General features: G+C 37.6%; 1 protein-coding gene across 1 annotated transcript in view; it reads left to right on the forward strand.

The window, feature by feature from the left end:
* MCF2L2 (MCF.2 cell line derived transforming sequence-like 2) overlaps positions 1-18,638 on the forward strand; it is a 254,578-nt gene that overhangs the window by 40,277 nt on the left and 195,663 nt on the right. Inside the window, exon 3 of the mRNA XM_042956659.1 lies at positions 4,470-4,584. Within this exon, the coding sequence (XP_042812593.1) occupies positions 4,470-4,584 (115 nt within the window). The remainder of the gene's footprint in view (positions 1-4,469; positions 4,585-18,638) is intronic.

Below are 18,638 nucleotides of genomic sequence, written 5' to 3' on the forward strand. Positions count from 1 at the left end.
AGCATACTGCTTCTTAAAAGCCTCGGCTCAACAACAGCACGCACCATACGCCATTGACTTGAACCTGGATCGCTTACATAGATACATTTAATAGCATGGGAAGCTAGCAGTATAGTTTAGTTGTGTGCTCACAGAGGGTGAATAGCTACCCCCTGTTTATGTATATACAGAAAAAAAAAAAAAAAGAAAATGTAAAGGAGAGCAATAAAGGAGAAATAAAAGGAAAATAAACATAGTAAAATAATATGTATTTCAATATGTATTTCTAGCTATACTAGAAAAAAATAATAAAGTAGTCAGGTGCTTGGTTACCATGAATGTGATAGCTGTAAATGCTGGGGTGTGGTATAGGTGATCAGACACACCGAGTAGCCTTACTGTAACGGTTTTCTGAAAGGGTAAATAATGGTTGATACAGTTCTGAACAAAGTTGATACATTCTGAACAAAGTAAGTATTAACTTCCTTGAATGTGTAGGGTAGTTGCATTCTTGAAAAATTTAGTATATATTAAAACCATATAAAAATAACTTCTTATTTGTGACAACACGGGTGGACCTTGAGGGCATTATGCTAAGTGAAATAAGTCAGATAAGGAAAGGCAAATACTTTATGATGTTACTTGTAGGTGGAATCTTAAAAAAATGAACTCACAGAAACAGAAAAAAATTGGTGGCTGCCAGAGGTGGGGTGGGGGTGAGGAAAATGGAGGAAAGTGGTCAAAAGTACACACTTTCAGTTATAAGATAACTAAGTTCTGGGGACGTAATGTACAGCATGGTGACTATATAGTTAACAATACTGTATAGTGTATTTGAAAAATGCCAAGAGAATAGATCTGAAGAAAAAAAAATTGTAAGGTGATTTGTGAGGTGATGGGTATTAGCTAAACTTATTGTGGTCACCATTTTATAATGTATACATATGTCAAATCATTATATGTACACCTTAAACTAATACATTGTTATATTGTGTCAATTATGTCTCAATAAAATGGAAAAATATTAAAAAGCCCTCTATTATTATGTATAAAACTGGGTTTATAGGATCTGATCACTATAAATATCACTATAAATGGATTTTTCACTTACATAGAGTTTCTATTAAGATATTCAGAAATCACACAGCATGTGGGACAATATTATGTAGGACAGATGATTTGGTATCCCAGGCCCTGAGTTTTCTAAAGTGCCTCCCAGGAAGTGGTATTGCCATTTTCCCAGCTGAAATCTTTTTTTTTTTTTTTTTTTTTTTTGGCAGGGAGAGAAAAGGAAAATGGATATTGGAAGGCAAATAGCATTAACTGCCTCGCTCTCTCTTTCATTGTTGGTCTTCACCATCTTCTATAGGATTTGCTAGCATTCCAAATTCTCCTCTATAGTAGGACAGAAGTCTCCATGCCAGCCAACACTCAGGCCCTCATAGGAACAATTTTATGTCTCTCAAGTACTCACTACTGTTTTCTGCAGTAAACCTATTCCTCTTCCATTTAGAGAACAGGTAAAAATTATACCAGGAGTACTGAAATTTATTTTATTTAAGTCACCATTTTACTTCCAAGTAATTTGGTGTTCTTTATTTTCCTTGAATAGGGCTTCTTTGGTACGCTTTCATCCTTTTGCATTTCCACATTTTCTCACAAGGTGGCACCAAATGCCTTGATGTGGGTGGTCAATGGGTGTCTGGAGGCTTAGCTTTGTTTCCTTGGTGCTTCTGTCTGTCACGTTTAATGTTCAACCGCAGGTGGTGTCCCCAGTCAACCTTGGGCCTCTCTGGTGTTCAGTATTGGTATAAACCAAGATACAAGAACACTCCACCTATCTTTCTCCATTTAGGTGTGAAGAGCTTTATTTTATAATCAACAGTAAAAGACAATCATTAAATAGTATAATCATGCCTTAATGAATATTTTTAGGGTGTTTTGATTCCTTGAAATGTTTTAGCCATTTTCTTGGCAAATATTGGCTATGCAATTAGTACAGTGTTATAATGCATTTAAATTTAGCCTTACTGGAGATGTAAATTCTCTTAATTTGCATTCATCTAAGACTTCCTATGGCTGTATGACTGCAAAGAGGAAAAATATGAGGTGAAAGCTGATAGTATCCTGATTTAAGTTGTTTTCAGTCAGCATAATGAGGCATCTTAATCTCCAAGTCAAAGTTTGACAAACATTTAATATGCAGTTAACTTTTTTTTAAAATTTAAAATAAACGTGTAGAATTATTAAGGAGCTACTTCCTGGAGAAGAATGTCTAGTCATCAGACAAGTCTCACACAGTTTCATTCCATTGCGATTGGTCTCTGAGAGCCTAACCCTACGTGAACAATACCTAGAAGAGACTGTTATAGAAAACTACAAGACTGATTTAATCTTTTCATGATGAAAATTTTTTCATGATGTGCTTGACAGCACATTTTTTGCCTTGGAAGAAATTTACATGGAAAGTCAGAGTATAATCAGAAGATACTTATCAGGTATGGACTCAGAGCAGCAGAGTGGATTGGATAACCTTAATGGTACTGTCATCTGGTAGACTGGCCTAGATTCTCATGATGGTAGGCCAGGTCCCTCCTTCCTTAGGATAGCATCATTGACAAGACATGACCTGCATTTGCTTCTCTGAGTTGCCCTTTTATGTAATTTCTTCATTGATCCCACACCCTTATTAATCACACAATTGTCATTAAACCACACCCCGCCCTACCTCTTTCATTACATATGTGAAATACATGCAGTCATTTGTAGTTGGCTTCTCTTGGGAGCCGTTATTTTTCTTAAAGTGGTTTCCCTCCATAGACATAACCTGGAAGTGCTCTCAGCAATTCAGCTCCTATCCTGTCAGGGAGGGCATAGATTCCCCAATTTACTCAGTTCTTGGTGCTTAGTTTTTCAGTCTCAGATATATATCTCAGTCTATCTTAGTATTTTCACAGCCTTTCTTGGCCAAAAGCAATACCTAACAGTTAAAATGACTTAGTAAGTCTGTATGTCCTAACAGTTTGATAGCTGTTTGAAAAAATAATACATGTAAATTGAAAGAAAAAGTAATGTTTACATTTCATTCTTAGGTAACTACAATAATCTTGAATCTCGGAATGAGACTGGACATCACCACCTTTGTTTCCTGTTCTATATTAATTTTCATACGGCGCTTGCTTTTTATCTCAGCAGTCACCAAAACCCCAACTTCACAAGGATGCAGTGACTTTCAAAAGAATGTAGTGCAATTTAATGTTGAAATTGTGAACTACCTCAAGCTAGTAGCATGCATGTCATCTGATATATGCCAACTATTGCTGTTTCCCTCAAACATTTAAAATATTAATGATGTTCTTACAAGTTCACCGTGGTTCCCTGGGTAACTGGGACACAATTTGAGAACCACAGGGCTAGAACTCAGTCATGTAGCTGCATCTAGCTGCAAGGAGATGAGGAAATATAATCCATTTAATTCAATCTAGTGGCCTCTGCTCCAATGGATTAAATATATAAAAACTTTTTAAAAATGTTTATCCAGTTTTGAGAGAGAGGTGGAGCATGAGTGGGGGAGGGGCAGAGAGAGAGGGAGACACAGAATCCAAAGCAGGCTCCAGGCTCTGAGCTGTCAGCACAGAACCCAAAGAGGGGCTTGAACTTACAAACAGCGAGATCATGACCTGAGCTGAAGTCGGAAGCTTAACCGACTAAGCCACCCAGGTGCCCCTGGATTAAATATTTAAATATTAATTTTACATTTTTATTCTTACAGTGATGTTTTATACCCCTGTTGGTAAGTTATTGAAGGGCAGGTGGTTATTGCCTCCTTGTAATAATAATAAATATAATATTGCCTCCTTGTAATAATAATAACCATATAATGGTCCCTATTTATTAAGCACTTATATGTAATAAGCACTCTACTAATGTGTTTTTCGTATATGTTCTCACTTAATCCTCACAATACCTTTAGAGGTAGGTAAAAATATTATTCCTATTATATATGTATATATATTTATGGAAAATCCTATTTAGATGAACTATCTTTGCATGAAGTCACATAGAAATTAAGTGGCAGAGCAGGATTTGAACCAGGCTGACTTTAGAACAAAACTCACTTGACCACCATGCTTTAACTTTGATATTTATTGACTACAAAAATTAAGAACAATATTATATATTTGTATTGACATTACTTACTGTTCCACTTGTACTGAAGTGATTAAATTAGTACTATCTTTTATACACTAACTGTCTTCAGAGGATTTAAAAATTGAATTCTCACAATATCACTTGAGCAAGCCTGAAGAGGAGACTTGTTCAAAATAGTTCCATGTCAGCCTTCCCACTTTCTAGTCTGAAATAATACAGTTGGAAAAGGGGAAGGCCAGTATGTATCTCCCCACCTGACATTAATCAAAGTCACTTACCTGCAGAGATGTGACATGAAAACATTTTGTTAACATCTTGACCACCCATTTTTGTTGCAGGAGGCCGAGGGAAAGACGGTGCCCCCATCATCACTTTTCCAGAGTTTGTGGGGTTCAAACACATCCCAGAGGAAGACTTCCTGAATGTCATGACTTACCTGACTAGCATCCCCAGGTGAGCTGAACACAGCGTTTTGCTGGCTTCCCAGTCACTTAGTTTATTCTGAATTTCTCATGTGACAGGGATGGGTTGAGATGGAATTTTTGCTGAGTGCAGCCCACGCTGGTATGTAGCGTGGCCAGTTTCTCTGATGTATCCCTCACAGACAAGTGATAGGGGAAGAGGCTAGAAAACAATGTCAGTTTTGACTATGATTCACACATAGGAGGTACTTAATACACACTGTTGAGTGAATGAAATATTGGTTGAACATGCTAATGCTGCATCTGCCCCTTCAGGTTTATTGCACTAGAATAAGGTGATTCTAGCTTCCTAGGGCCTGTCATCTGGGACACATGACCATTGCTCAAGGAGGTCAAGCCATGTTAGGAGTTATTTAGTTTATCTTCCCTAAATAAGGAATTCTCCATATTCAGATAGAGAATCTAAGGCACAGAGCAAGAAAACAAAGGCTGAGAATAAAAACTGTGCTTGTAGCTGAGAATATGACAGAGATGTTTTTGGGCATCTGCTGTTTCTCTAGCCCGAGCCTTACACCTTTATCGAATTGAGTCAGTCAATACCCAGGCTTCCAAGGGGTGGAGTGTGGGACAGAGTTCATAATGATGAACCATTTTACAGACAAAGATAGAGCTGGGAATGAGGCCCAAACCCCACTCTTTGATAGTGCTGTGTCCAGTCTCCAGCCAGGAAAGGCCCTTCCCTCCATGGGTTTATAGGGCTTATGATGTCATCTCTTACTTAAATTGCTGTGAGGTTAGGAATTTACACAACGGCCATGTGTGTGCTGTTTAGCTTGTCTTCCATCTGCCTCATGTGATTTCGGGGTCAACACCAGCTTTGTCATTGAAAGGCCACCTGCAATTTCATCCCACCTGTGGAGATTAGAAAGTTGAGTTGTTTGCTTTAACCAAAGCCACTCTAAAAGATTTATTTTTGTTTTTGTATATTACTATTCATATTTCCTCAGAGAGAGCTATGGATTTTATTTTTTAATGCACTTCTTCAAAGTTTATTGCTTAAATTATATGTAACTAATTCCTTTCCTTTCTTCCTTTGATCCCTGAAAATGGTATGTGTTATGCAGATGCGTAAGGATTTGGGGTTTTGTTGCTTTGAAGGAAGGATGCTGTGTGTGTCTCTGGGCTGTGCTCATGTGGTTCTCTCTGTTGAGACCTTTCCCATCCTTCTTGGCCTATCTAACTTCTACACATTCATCAGCCTTCAGTCTGACCTCATTTCTTCAAGGAATCCTTCCCCAACTTCAGTTTCGCTCTCACAGACTCTTAATTTCCATAGACACCTGAGCTTAGCTCTTATATAACACTGTAGTATATGGAAATTGTTTCTGCCTTTCCCATTAGACTGTGAATAGCTCAAGAGTAGGGGCCAATGCTTTTGTTTTGTTTTCTTGTTTTTTTTTTTTTTTTTTTTTTTTTTTTTTTTTTTTTTTTATCCCTAGCTCTAGCACAGTGTGCCCTGCACATAGTAGGCTGTCAGGAGTATTGTCGGTAGAATTTCCAGTTCTGATAGAATTCATTTCAATAAAAAAAAGAGTATTTGCTATAGGGTGAGAAGGAGGCTGCTGACAGAGAGAGAGGAACTCAGTCCTCACTCCTGCCTTAACCTCCTTGGGTTGTAGGGAGTTGAACCTGGTCTCCCTCTTTGGCTCAGTTGCATTCCAAAATAATGACACCCATCAGTTCAGCAACTTCTCCTTCCATGGGGAGCTGCAAAGGAAAGGGTTGAGCAGGGAGGTGGGCAACAGGTGGAAGTGCCTCCACCTATTCTCATTATATTTGGTTAAAACTCACTGTTGAATTTTACTGAATCCCCGATGCAGTCGTATGCTAACCAAAATGGGTTGTTTTTGTCTTGTACTTGTAGCCTTTTCTGAGTCACACTGAGAAGCATATGTTGAGTGCTATCTGGACCAGTGTAGAGAGAAGCATAGAGGGGTAGAACCCCTATCTCCTAGAGGTAGAAGATAAGACAAAACAAGGGGCTACTGTTTTTTTGGCTTGATGTCTTTTTTTCTGTTCTATATTCCTTATATAATTTCTGGCAAATAGGAAGTTTTTTAGTTTCCTAGAATGCTGTTTGTTTCTTGAGAAAGAATAGCTGTCTGACCAATTATTCCCCTTTTCTCTTCTTGGCATTTGCTCATATCCACCCCTCTTGCTTTCAACATAAAGAGCCCCACCCGTCTTTCTTTCCACATAAAACAGAGACAATGGGTAAGAAGGCCCAAAAGGGGAATTTGACATGAACCTTGCTTTCCAGGTTCCATTTCAGGTTCCAGAGAATGAAACCAGCCTTGTTTTTTATGATTCCTATTTTCACAATATGCATCTTCCTAAGTCTTACAGTGGTAACCAGGCAACAGAGCCCTTCCCAGGTTGCAAAATGTTTTATAGGCAGTTGATGGAGGGCTCATGACACAGAACAAGAATTGATGTACTAGAAGAGGAGGATGGCAGGATATGCAGGGTGGGGAAAGGATATCTCTGTGCCTGAAATTAATAAGGACCTCTCATTGTGGCTGGGTTGGGTGAGTGAAGAAAGCTTCCCACGGCAGCTCATTCTTCACTAGATCTTTGCTGAGTGCCAACAGTGTGGTTGGTGTTATTAGGTGCTATAAAGGACCAACAAGGCCATAAGACAATGTCTTGAACCTCAGGAAGCTCATCACATGACTCTGTTGTCATGATAGCTTGTGAAATATGCAAACAAAGTATTATAGAAGATCAGAAGAGAGAAAAGTCACTTCAGACAGGAAAAACAAGGAAAGCTTTAGGAATGAAGGTGAAAAGATAGGTAGGATTTCCACAGGTAGATATGCAAGGCAACGTTCCAGAAAGAGAGAATAAGGTGGTATTTAAGAGCTCTGTACACAGCCCAAATCTGGAACGCAATCCACATTCCACTGCTCACTAGCTGTGTGATCTGGGGCAAAATATTTGACTTCTATCCAACCCCCCCTGGTTTTCGAAGTCTTAAAAAGAGTATGTTTGGGGAACTTTGGCCATCCAAGTTGATCAGAACAGAGTAAGGCTCCTTTTCAGTAGTGAGAAACGAGAGCTGGAAAGACATCTGGAAACAGACTAGGCAAGGCCTTTCCCACCAAGTTGAGTAGTTTAGACATAATGGGCAGGAAGAGGTGGCTGGAGGTTTTGCGGTGGGGAATGACAACCAGATTAATATGGTGGTGGTGTGCAGAGTGGATCAGATGGAGCCAAGAAAAGGAGGCAGGAGACTGATTAAGGGCTTCTAGACTCGGATGGGCGCAAAGTGAAAGGGTGTGAGCTAGCGTGTTGACAGGAGGACTGGGTAGAAAGGGATGGACAGAAAGGACAGGCGTTGGGGCCAATTGGGATGGGGGAGAGGGAGAGTGAGAAACTAATGGCTTTAGGAACTGTACTACCAGACAGATCTTACTGCTTGTCTGGGCATGTGGGATTGAGCCCCCATTTTGGTTTTCATTGTCTCATCTTGTTTTATTTCATTACTTTGCCTGGCTCTTCCTTACCAAAAGTATGCTAGGATGTGGTTCCCATCTTAGTTGCACATTAGCATCACTTGGGGAGTTTTAAAATATCCTGACGTCCAGACCAGACTAAAATCAGAATTTTTCAAGGTGTGACTTGAGCTCCAGTAGTGCTGGAAGCAACTCAGGTGACCCCAGTGTGCAGCCAAGGGTGAAACTCACTGTGCTAGGTGCTGATAGGGAGACACTGTGGTAAAAGGGAAGGAACATTTGAGGGGTGAGGAAGAAAATGCGGACTCAGGCTTAGCTTTTGGATAAGATGCAGTACTGGGGCATGTGGGGAAGTTAAAAGACAGAACGAGAGCAGCACCCAGTCTTCTACTTTTGCCTTCATAGTTCTGTATTTCTTCTCTCTAAATGTAATAAAAGCCAAAAATTCTATTTCCTGAGCTTCCCTGACTCTGGGGTATCTTTGTGAATTATATGTAATACATAACCATTGAATTATAAATCTTCCCACATGGATCTCATGGTATTAAAATATATATAAAATATAAAAAGTATCATTGCCACATCACCATTATGTTTCCAATAACAACTGAGGGCTCACTTTAGCCTATCAGGTACCATCTGCTATGTATTTATACTACTAAGGGTTTTCAGAATCTATCTTATAACAGTAGCAGGATAAACCTAGGAGTCAGTTTCTCAGAGGTATTACTTATGTAAGATATTGTCACTTAAAACATGTTTCCTGTGGCTACAGATTGTAGCCAAGCAGTTTGAAAAGGCATTAGTAAAAACATTCTGAACAACTGAGAAGGTCAGCTATTTTTAGATCACAGTTGTTTTTCTCAAAATCAATATTTGTATAACTCAGCATGGATTTTTATTACTGAATTACTCTATTTAGTTTCTTTGTTTTAGTCCAATTCTGAGTTCATTATTTGAAAGGGATTGGGGGGGGGGCGCCTGGGTGGTTCAGTCCATTAAGCCTCTGACTTTGGTTCAGGTCATGATCTCGCAGTTTGTGAGTTTAAGACCTGCGTCGGGCTCTGTGCTGACAGCTCCGAGCCTGGAGACTGCTTTGAATTCTTTGTCTCCCTCTCTCTCTACCCCTTGCCCACTCAGACTCTCTCTCAAAAATAAACATTAAAAAAAAAAAGAATAAAAAAAAAAGAAAGGGATTGGAGAAAGTACTTTTATTAGATAGTACAACAGTCACGTTTCAGAACAGTGGTGAATTTTATGATTATTTACTATTTCTTAAATTTATTAAAAATGCTTATTTATTTTTGAGAAAGAGGAGACACAGAATCCAAAGTAGGCTCCAGGCTCTGAGCTGTCACCACAGAGCCCAAAGCGGGGCTCAAACTCATGAACTGTGAGATCATGACCTGAGCCAAAGTCGGATGCTTAACCAACTGAGCCACCCAGGCACCCCTGATTATTTACTATTTCTAAAGGACCTTTTCTATAATGAATTTGTTGAGAGACCTGTTTAAGTTTGAAGAATTCTCCTATGTCCATTTTCCTCCCGTAAAGTCTGATTAATAGTCTTTGAGATGAGTCAGATCCTCATTTATGATATGCTGTCTGATAGAATGCTGTCTGGCATTTCTACTTTAGGAAAGGAGGGGAGAAGGACATTGCAACTATTTGCCTTGTGAATTATAATGAGAGTTTCCCTTGTGTATTAAAAGACTGAATGGGGCGCCTGGATGGCTTAATCAGTTAAGCATCTGACTCTTGATTTCAGCTTGGGTCATGACTCCAGCATTGTGGGATTCAGCCCTGTGTGAGGCTTCACACTGAGCTGGGCATGGAGCCTGCTTGAGATTTGCTCTTTCTCCCTCTGCCCCTTTCCCCTCTAAACAAACAAACAAACAAACAAACAATAAATAAATAAATGAAAACACTGAATGAATATAACAATTTGTCAGCTTTAGAAACTAGCCCCGCCAATGAAGTTAGTTCATTCTGGGCCTCTTACTTATGGAGGCAATAGAAAAGCACCTGTTTTTAAATGGCTTTGAATAGCATTAATTGGAAAAGATCTGCTTTGATTGAGTGCAAGGGTGTGGTATGTTATTTCTTGGGCTGGCTGTGGCATTGCTCCTCAGAGTCAGGGAGATGGAATCATTTCTTTGACTTCTAAGGACAGAGGTCCAGTATGGGGAGTCTTGTTGGCCTGTTGCATTGCCCAGGGTGGGTGGATTTGCTTCAGAGCTCTCAGAAAGGATGCCTTGAGAGACCAGACCTTAGCCAGCCAAGGCTCAAAATTTGAGAGCACCCCATGGATTTGTTATGAATAAGTGGTAACACTGGCAAGTAAGTCTTATAGGCCAACATAATTTGAATGAATTATTTTAGAGGGCAGAAAAAACATTTAATATGTTAGATTCTTGTCCTTCTCTGTGTAAGACTAGGAGTCTGACAGTATTTCTCACCAGTAGGATGAGCTAATGTGTGCATAATGGCTTTTCTTTGTTCATTTGCTTTAGAATATCTTAACTATCCTGCATTGTGTCACCTGTCCTTTTCAGATAGGAGCCTACTTTCCCTTTTCCGATATGTTCATTTTAGATTTCTTTAGACATTCAAAGCACAGCCTCTTGCTTGAATTTATGGGTGCTAATGGTTGTAAATATCTGGAATTTGGCCTGATTCAGTGGTATTATCAGTTATAAAGAAGATAATTGCCACAGTCTAACAAATAGGCTCATCTCCTATTTATTACGTGACTTGGGTTGTTTTGGTGATGGGGTGGTCTGAAGAATTGAGATGAAATTGGGCAAGATGTTGGGTGTGGTATTAACTTTAAAATGTGAATGCTGCTTTTTTTTTTTTAAGTTTATTTATTTATTTTGAGAGAAAGAGATGGGAGGGAGAGAGAGAGAATTCCAAGCAAGTTCTACACTGTCAGCACGGAGCCCGACTTGGGGCTCAAACTCATGAACCGTGAGATCATGACCTGAGCTGAAACTAAGAGTTGGACACTGAACTGACTGAGCCACCCAGGCACCCCTGAATGTTGCTTTTTAAAAATCAAGCTTTTGATGGAGAGCAAGCAGCTCATCATGCCCTCTACAAGTCATTATGTGGTCAGTAATGTTTCCTAAAACTCTGTGAGCCACAGAGGGTGTTGACTTTTGCTGTTTATTTTATTTTTTATACTATTTATTGATTTACCAATTATTACATGGTTCTTTACTATTTATTACTTACTAGTTTAAGGGGTCCTGAGAATGATGGGGTAGGAGGATTCAGTTACTCCATAATACCTTATTAAAAATACCTTATTAAAATATTATTAAAAGACTCTAGACATTATTAGCACAAGTACCTTTCTGATAATCTATACAACTTCACTGGGATGGTAAACATTGAATTGCATTTAGTAATGATGTGCACTCAGTATTATCAGTCAGAATATTCTAGGTTGAAGGCCATCAAACTTTTTCTGTAAAGGACCAGAGAGTAAATATTGTAGGTTTTGCAGGCCATATGATGTCTGCCTCAACGACTGAGCTCAGCTGTTGTTGCTGAAAAGCAAATATAGATAATATATAAACCAATGAGTGTGGCTGTGTTGCAATAAAACTTTATTTACAAAATGGGTGTGGAGTGGATTTGACACATGGACTGCAGTTTGTTGGCTCTTGGTCTAGATTAGTTGTTCCCAGACATTAGCATACAGCAGAATTTGGGGGACTTGCTAAAACACAGATTGCTGGTCCCACTCCAAGTTTCTGATTCAGTAGGTTTGGATGAGGCCACATAATTTGGATTTCTAACAAGTTTTCAGGAGATGCTACCGCTGCTGGTCTGAGGATCACAGTTTGAGAACTATACATAGCTAGTGAAAAGTAAAGCTTAGGACTTAGATTTCTTGGCTCCTGGCTTGGTGCTATTTACACCAACCATAACGCGAAACTTTTAGATAAAATTATGGTGGTGATGTCCATGGTGCTAATTTACATATTTGTTTTTATTTTTTGATTATCACCTTTAGACAATATCTTGTGGTTCTTTGCTATGAAAAATGAATTTTGCATACTTATGATGCTTCTCTGTCCTTGCTCCCTTTCACCCCCCAATTTTTGTTAGTTACATTATTATTTTTAGATCATATAATGGTTACCATGATAAATTTAAATAACACAGTTAATTCTATCTGGTGATGCAGCAACCTTAGATAATATCTATTGATTTTTTTTTACCATATATTTCCATCTTTTTTCTGTCTCTCATCTTTCAAGTTCTTCTACCTATATACCACTTTCTTTCAGTTGGTAAGACTTATAATGTATTTTACATTTTTACTATATGTGGGTTTTTCTTTGACTCTAGTTGATTCTATACACAGAAATCAGTAAAATGCATTTATGCATGTAATATGTTCATACCTCTAGAGTAAGAAATGTAATTCTATGTCATTAAACCTGTGTCACTCAAAGGAGTGCTACACATGTTAAGGTAAATAGGTTCTCTTTTCTAAAACTCCATGCCACAGTTTAATTCATTTCAGACTCTGGCAATGTCTTTTTTTTTTTTTTTTTACGTTTTCCCTTAGCATTTCTTTTTCTTTTTTTTTTTAAGTTTATTTATTTATTTTGAGAGAGCATGTGCACGTGCATGTGTGTGTGACTTACTTTGAGAGAGCGTGTGCACGTGCATGTGTGCACAGAGAGAGGGACAGAGAGAGGAGGAGGGACAGAGAGAGAGGGAGAGAGTATCCTAAGTAGACTCTGGATTGCTAGTGAAGAGCCTGACATGGGGCTTGAGCCCAGGAACCGAGATCATGACCTGAATGGAAACCAAGAGTTGGAAGCTTAACCAACTGAGGCACTCAGACACCCCTCCCTTGGCATTTCTAATTGTCTTTTTTTCTTGTTTATACAGTAGCATATATCTATATTGCATTATTAATATCTTCCAGATTGTTTGTTATAGAATTTATGTAATACATATATTTTTTTCTTGAAGACTTTTTTTGAGGCCCACTGACCTACCCTTATAATTGCTGTTATCTGAACCTGTTGCCAGATGTCAACCTGGGATTGCTTTTTATCATATCTCTGGAAAGATTGTTCCTTCTTTTTTATTTAAAAAAATTTTTTGGGGGGGGGATTGCTTGGGTGGCTCAGTTGTTTAACTGTCTGACTTTGGCTCAGGTCATGATCTCAGCCCCTTCTTGGGCTCTGTGCAGACAGCTCAGAGCCTGGAACCTGCTTCAGATTTTGTCTCCCTCTCTCTCTGCTTCTCCCCCACTCACACTCTGTCTGTCTCTCTCTCTCAAAAATAAATAAACATTAAAAAAATTAAAAAAATTTTTAATTAAAGTATATGTGACACACAATGTTATATTAGTTTCAGGTGTACAGCATAGTGATTTCATTTTCATTGGAAAACTTTCAAGTTGTTTCTTTTTCAGAAAGGGTGTATGGTAAGTGAAATGCACAAGATTTAATTTTTTTAATTTAATTTTTAAATTTTAATTTAATTTATTTTTTCAATTTACATCCAGGTTAGTTAGCATATAGTGCAACAATGATTTCAGGAGTAGATTCCTTAATGCCCCTTACCCATTTAGCCCATCCCCCCTCCCACAACCCCTCCAGTAATCCTTTGTATGTTCTCCATATTTAAGAGTCTCTTATGTTTTTGTCCCCCTCCCTGGTTTTATATTATTTTTGCTTCCCTTCCTTTATGTTCATCTGTTTTGTCTCTTAAAGTCCTCATAGGACTGAAGTCATATGATATTTGTCTTTCTCTAATTTCCCTTAGCATAATACCCTCTAGTTCCATCCACATAGTTGCAAATGGCAGGATTTCATTCTTTTTGATTGCCGAGTAATACTCCATTGTGTATATATACCACATCTTTATCCATCCATCCACTGATGGACATTTGGGCTCTTTCCATACTTTGGCTATTGTTGATAGTGCTGCTATAAACATTGGGGGCATGTGCCCCTTCAAAACAGCATACCTGTATCCCTTGGATAAATACCTAGTAGTATAGTTTCTGGGTCATAGGGTATTTCTAGTTTTAATTTTTTGAGGAATCTCCATACTGTTTTCCAGAGTGGCTGTACCAGTTTGCATTCCCACCAGCAGTGCAAAAGAGATCCTCTTTCTCTACATCCTCGCCAACATCTGTTGTGGCCTGAGTTATTAATGTTAGCCATCTGACAGGAGTGAGGTAGTGTCTCATTGTGGTTTTGATTTGTATTTCCATGATGATGAGTGATGTTGAGAATTTTTTCATGTGTTGGCCATCTGGACACTCCAAAGAAGTCAGAAACTTCTTTGGAGAAGTGTCTATTCATGTCTTTTGCCCAATTCTTCACTGGATTATTTGTTTTTTGGGTATTGAGTTTGATAAGATATTTATAGATTTTGGATAATAACCCTTTATCTGATATGTTGTTTGCAAATATCTTCTCCCATTCCATTGGTTGCCTTTTAGTTTTGCTGATTGTTCCTTTCACTGTGCAGAAGCTTTTTACTTTGATGAGGTCCCAATAGTTCATGTTTGCTTTTGTTTCCCTTGCCTCTGGAGACATGTTGAATAAGAAGTTGCTGCCAAGGTCAAGGTCAAAGAGGTTTTTGTCTGCTTTCTCTTCGAGGATTTTGATGGCTTCCTGCTACATTTAGGTCTTCATCCATTTTGAGTTTATTTTTGTATATAGTGTAAGAAAGTGGTCCAGGTTTATTTTTCTGCATGTCGCTGTCCAGTTTTCCTACCACCACTTGCTGAAGAGACCGTCTTTATTCCATTGGATATTCTTTCCTGCTTTGTCAAAGATTAGTTGGTCATCCGTTTGTGGGTCCATTTCTGGGTTCTCTGTTCTGTTCCATTGATCTGAGTGTCTATTCTTGTGCCAGTAGAAATGTATAAGATTTTAAATGTCAAAAAAATGGCTGCACTTTGTCCTCACACTTGATTGGGAGTTTGTCTGAATATGGAATTTTTTTAATGTAAAATAGCATTGATGCATTGATTTCTAGCAGCCAGTGTTTAGTAATAAGAATGCTGTTCTGTCTCACATCTGAGTCTCATTCCTTCATAGGTAAGCTGTTTCTTTTGTAACGTAGGAAGCTTTTGGGTTTTTTTTTCTCTTTAGGTTTTGCAGGTTTGAAATTTCATACTTTTTCTTTCATTCTAATGGACCTTAGAACTGGAGGTTCAAGTCTGTCTTAGGCTTAGAATTTTTTCTCTATTTTTCTGTTTTTTTTTTTTTAAATTATATTTTCCCTCCAAGTCTGTTTTCTAGCTTCTGGAACTCAAATTAGAGGGATATTGTATCTTCTGAATTTCTTTTCTGTGTCTTTAACTTTTCTTTCATATTTTTCGTCTTTTATCACTTGACATTTTTTTAATATAATCTCTATGCCCAACATAGGGCTGGAACTCATAACCGCAATATCAGGAGTCACATGCTCCACTGACTGAGTCAGCCAAGGGCCCCACATTTTATATGTATACATAGTCTATTAATGTCTTTGCTCTTTTTTCCATTGAGATGTTTTCTTCCTTTCTTTCTTTCTTTCTTTCTTTCTTTCTTTCTTTCTTTCTTTCTTTTTTTTTTTTTTTTTACCTTTATCTTCCTCTTCATTTTTAAGAATTCTTTATGGATTAAGGATATTAGCCCTTTATCTGTGATGTATGCTGCATTTATTTTCTCTCACTTTTTATTGTCCTTTCACTTTGCTTAGGATGTTTTTGGCCATGCAAAATTTTTATATCATCAGATGCATCAATGTTTCTTCTATTGCGTCTGGATTTTGAATCATTGTCAGAAAACTTTCCTATACCTAGGTTACAGGGGAATTCACCCATGCTTTCTTGTAATAAATATTTCCTTTTTTACAGTCAGTTTTGATGCACTTGGTGTTTATTTTTGTGTGTGATATGAGATATAGATATGTTTATCTTTTTCCAAATGGATGTTCAGTTATTCCAGCACCAATAATTTTAAGAGTTCATCTTTGCCTCAGTGATTTGAGAGTTAATTGGTCTGTCTATTCATAAGTGAGTTACACACTATTTTAATTATAGAGAATTTAAGTATGGTTAGCATCTGGTAGGATTAATTCCCTTTCCCCTCCAGGCCCCTTAAGCTTTACTTACTTTTTTCATTTTTTCCCAACTGTTCTTGTTTTCTTTGTATGCATCTTGCTCCATTGAAAAATTAAAAAAAAAAAAAAGCTTGCTGGTCTTTTCATTGGGACTTTGTTAAATTTATAAAGTAACTTAGGGAAAAGTGATATATTTATGGTGTTAAAATAATCTCATCAAGAACATGAAAAGTCTTTCCATTTGTTAGAATCTACTTTTGTGTCTTTAGGAGTGTTTAAAAACTTCCTGACATAGGTTTGTACATTTATTGTTAAGTTTACTCCTAAGTATTTCATCATTTGTTGCCATTATAAATGAGATCTCTCTACCATTATGTCTGTTAACTGGTGATTTTATTTTTGTACTGTTTTTATTAGGTGTAGGTATTAATGTCATTCTTGCTTCATAAGTAGTTTTTTGAAGTTTTCTTTCAGTTTTTATGCTCTGAAACAATTTTTGTGGCATTGGGACTTTATGGTCAATGATGATTTGAATTCCCTTCTGAAATTCCTCTGTGGATCTGGGCCTTGATAACTTTCTCTATTTCCTCTATGGAAATTGGTCTGTTTAAACTTTGTATTTCTAATGAGATCAACTTTGGTAAGTTATATTTTCCTAGGAAATTATCTATGCCTTGGTTTCTGAGTTTATTTGCATAGAGGTATATGCAAAGTTTCTTGAAGATTTTAAGTTTCCGGTGTTTCAGTGGTTATTTTTCTTTTGCTGTTTCTTAGTTTGTATAACTGTTCTTCGTCCTTTCCTTGCCCTTAAGTTAGCTAATAGCTTATTTATTTTGTTAATTAAAAAATGGGATTCTGATTTATTAGTTAGATCTATTGCTTTCTTTTTCTCTACCTTTTTCATTCTGTCTTTATCTTTAATACCTTCTTCCTTGTGCTTTTTTTTTTTTGGCTTTTCTTTATTTTTTCTCATTGTTGAGTTGAAAATTAAATTTATTTTCTTTCTTTCATTTTATTGATATAAATGTTTAAGGTTATGAATTTTCTCTGATCACTGCTTTAAATATATTCCATATATTCTGATATGTAGTATTTTTATTATCACTATATTTTAGAAATTCTGTAACTGTATTTTATATTCCCTCCTACTAAAGAGTTGTTTAATAGAAGGTTTTTAAATTTTTAGGTTTTTTTTTTTTTTGTGGTCCATATCATGATCAATTTTTGTGATGTTTCATGTGTGCTTGCGAGGAAGACGAATCCTCTATTACCAGGATATTAAGTTCAACACGTATCCCTTAGATCTTACTTACTGATTATATTTGTTAGGTCTTCTATAACCTTTTTGACATGGTGTCTATTCTGTCTTGTGTTCAAACTGGTATATTGAATCCTCCTGTGTAAAATGTATTTCTGTCTCCTTAGATCTCCTATAGTTTCTGCCTTTAAAAAGCTGGTTATTTTTGTGAATGGTGTAAGAAAGTGGTCTAGTTTCATTCTTCTGCATGTTGCTGTCCAGGTCTCCCAACACCATTCACAAAAATAAACTCAAAATGGATAAAGGACCTGAATGTGAGACAGGAACCATCAAAACCCTAGAGGAAAAAGCAGGAGAAAAACCTCTCTGACCTCAGCCGCAGCAATTTCTTACTTGACACATCCCCAAAGGCAAGCAAAAGGCATTTGCCCCAAAGACATGCCCAATTAAAAGCAAAAATGAACTATTGGGACCTCATCAAGGTAAAAAGCTTCTGCACTGCAAAGGAAACAATCAACAAAACTAAAAGGCAACCAACGGAATGGGAGAAGATATTTGCAAATGACATACCAGACAAAGGGCTAGTATCCAAAATCTATAAAGAGCTCACCAAACTCCACACCTGAAAAACAAATAATCCAGTGAAGAAATTGGCAGAAAACATGAATGGACACTTCTCTAAAGAAGACATCCAGATGGCCACAGGCACATGAAAAGATGTTCAACATCGCTCCTCATCAGGGAAATACAAATCAAAACCACACTCAGATATCACCTCACGCCAGTCAGAGTGGCTAAAATGAACACATCAGGAGACTATAGATGCTGGAGAGGATGTGGAGAAACAGGAACCCTCTTGCACTGTTGGTGGGAATGTAAACTGGTGCAGCCACTCTGGAAAACAGTGTGGAGGTTCCTCAGAAAATTAAAAATAGACCTACCCTATGACCCAGCAATAGCACTGGTAGGAATTTACCCAAGGGATACAGGAGTGCTGATGCATAGGGGCACTTGTACCCCAATGTTTATAGCAGCACTCTCAACAATAGCCAAATTATGGAAAGAGCCTAAATGTCCATCAACTGATGAATGGATAAAGAAATTGTGGTTTATATACACAATGAAATACTACTTGGCAATGAGAAAGAATGAAATATGGCCTTTTGTAGCAATGTGGATGGAACTGGAGAGTGTTATGCTAAGTGAAATAAGTCA

Source organism: Panthera tigris, chromosome C2 (genome assembly GCF_018350195.1).
Source record: "Panthera tigris isolate Pti1 chromosome C2, P.tigris_Pti1_mat1.1, whole genome shotgun sequence".
In the NCBI taxonomy this organism is placed as follows: Eukaryota; Metazoa; Chordata; class Mammalia; order Carnivora; family Felidae; genus Panthera; species Panthera tigris.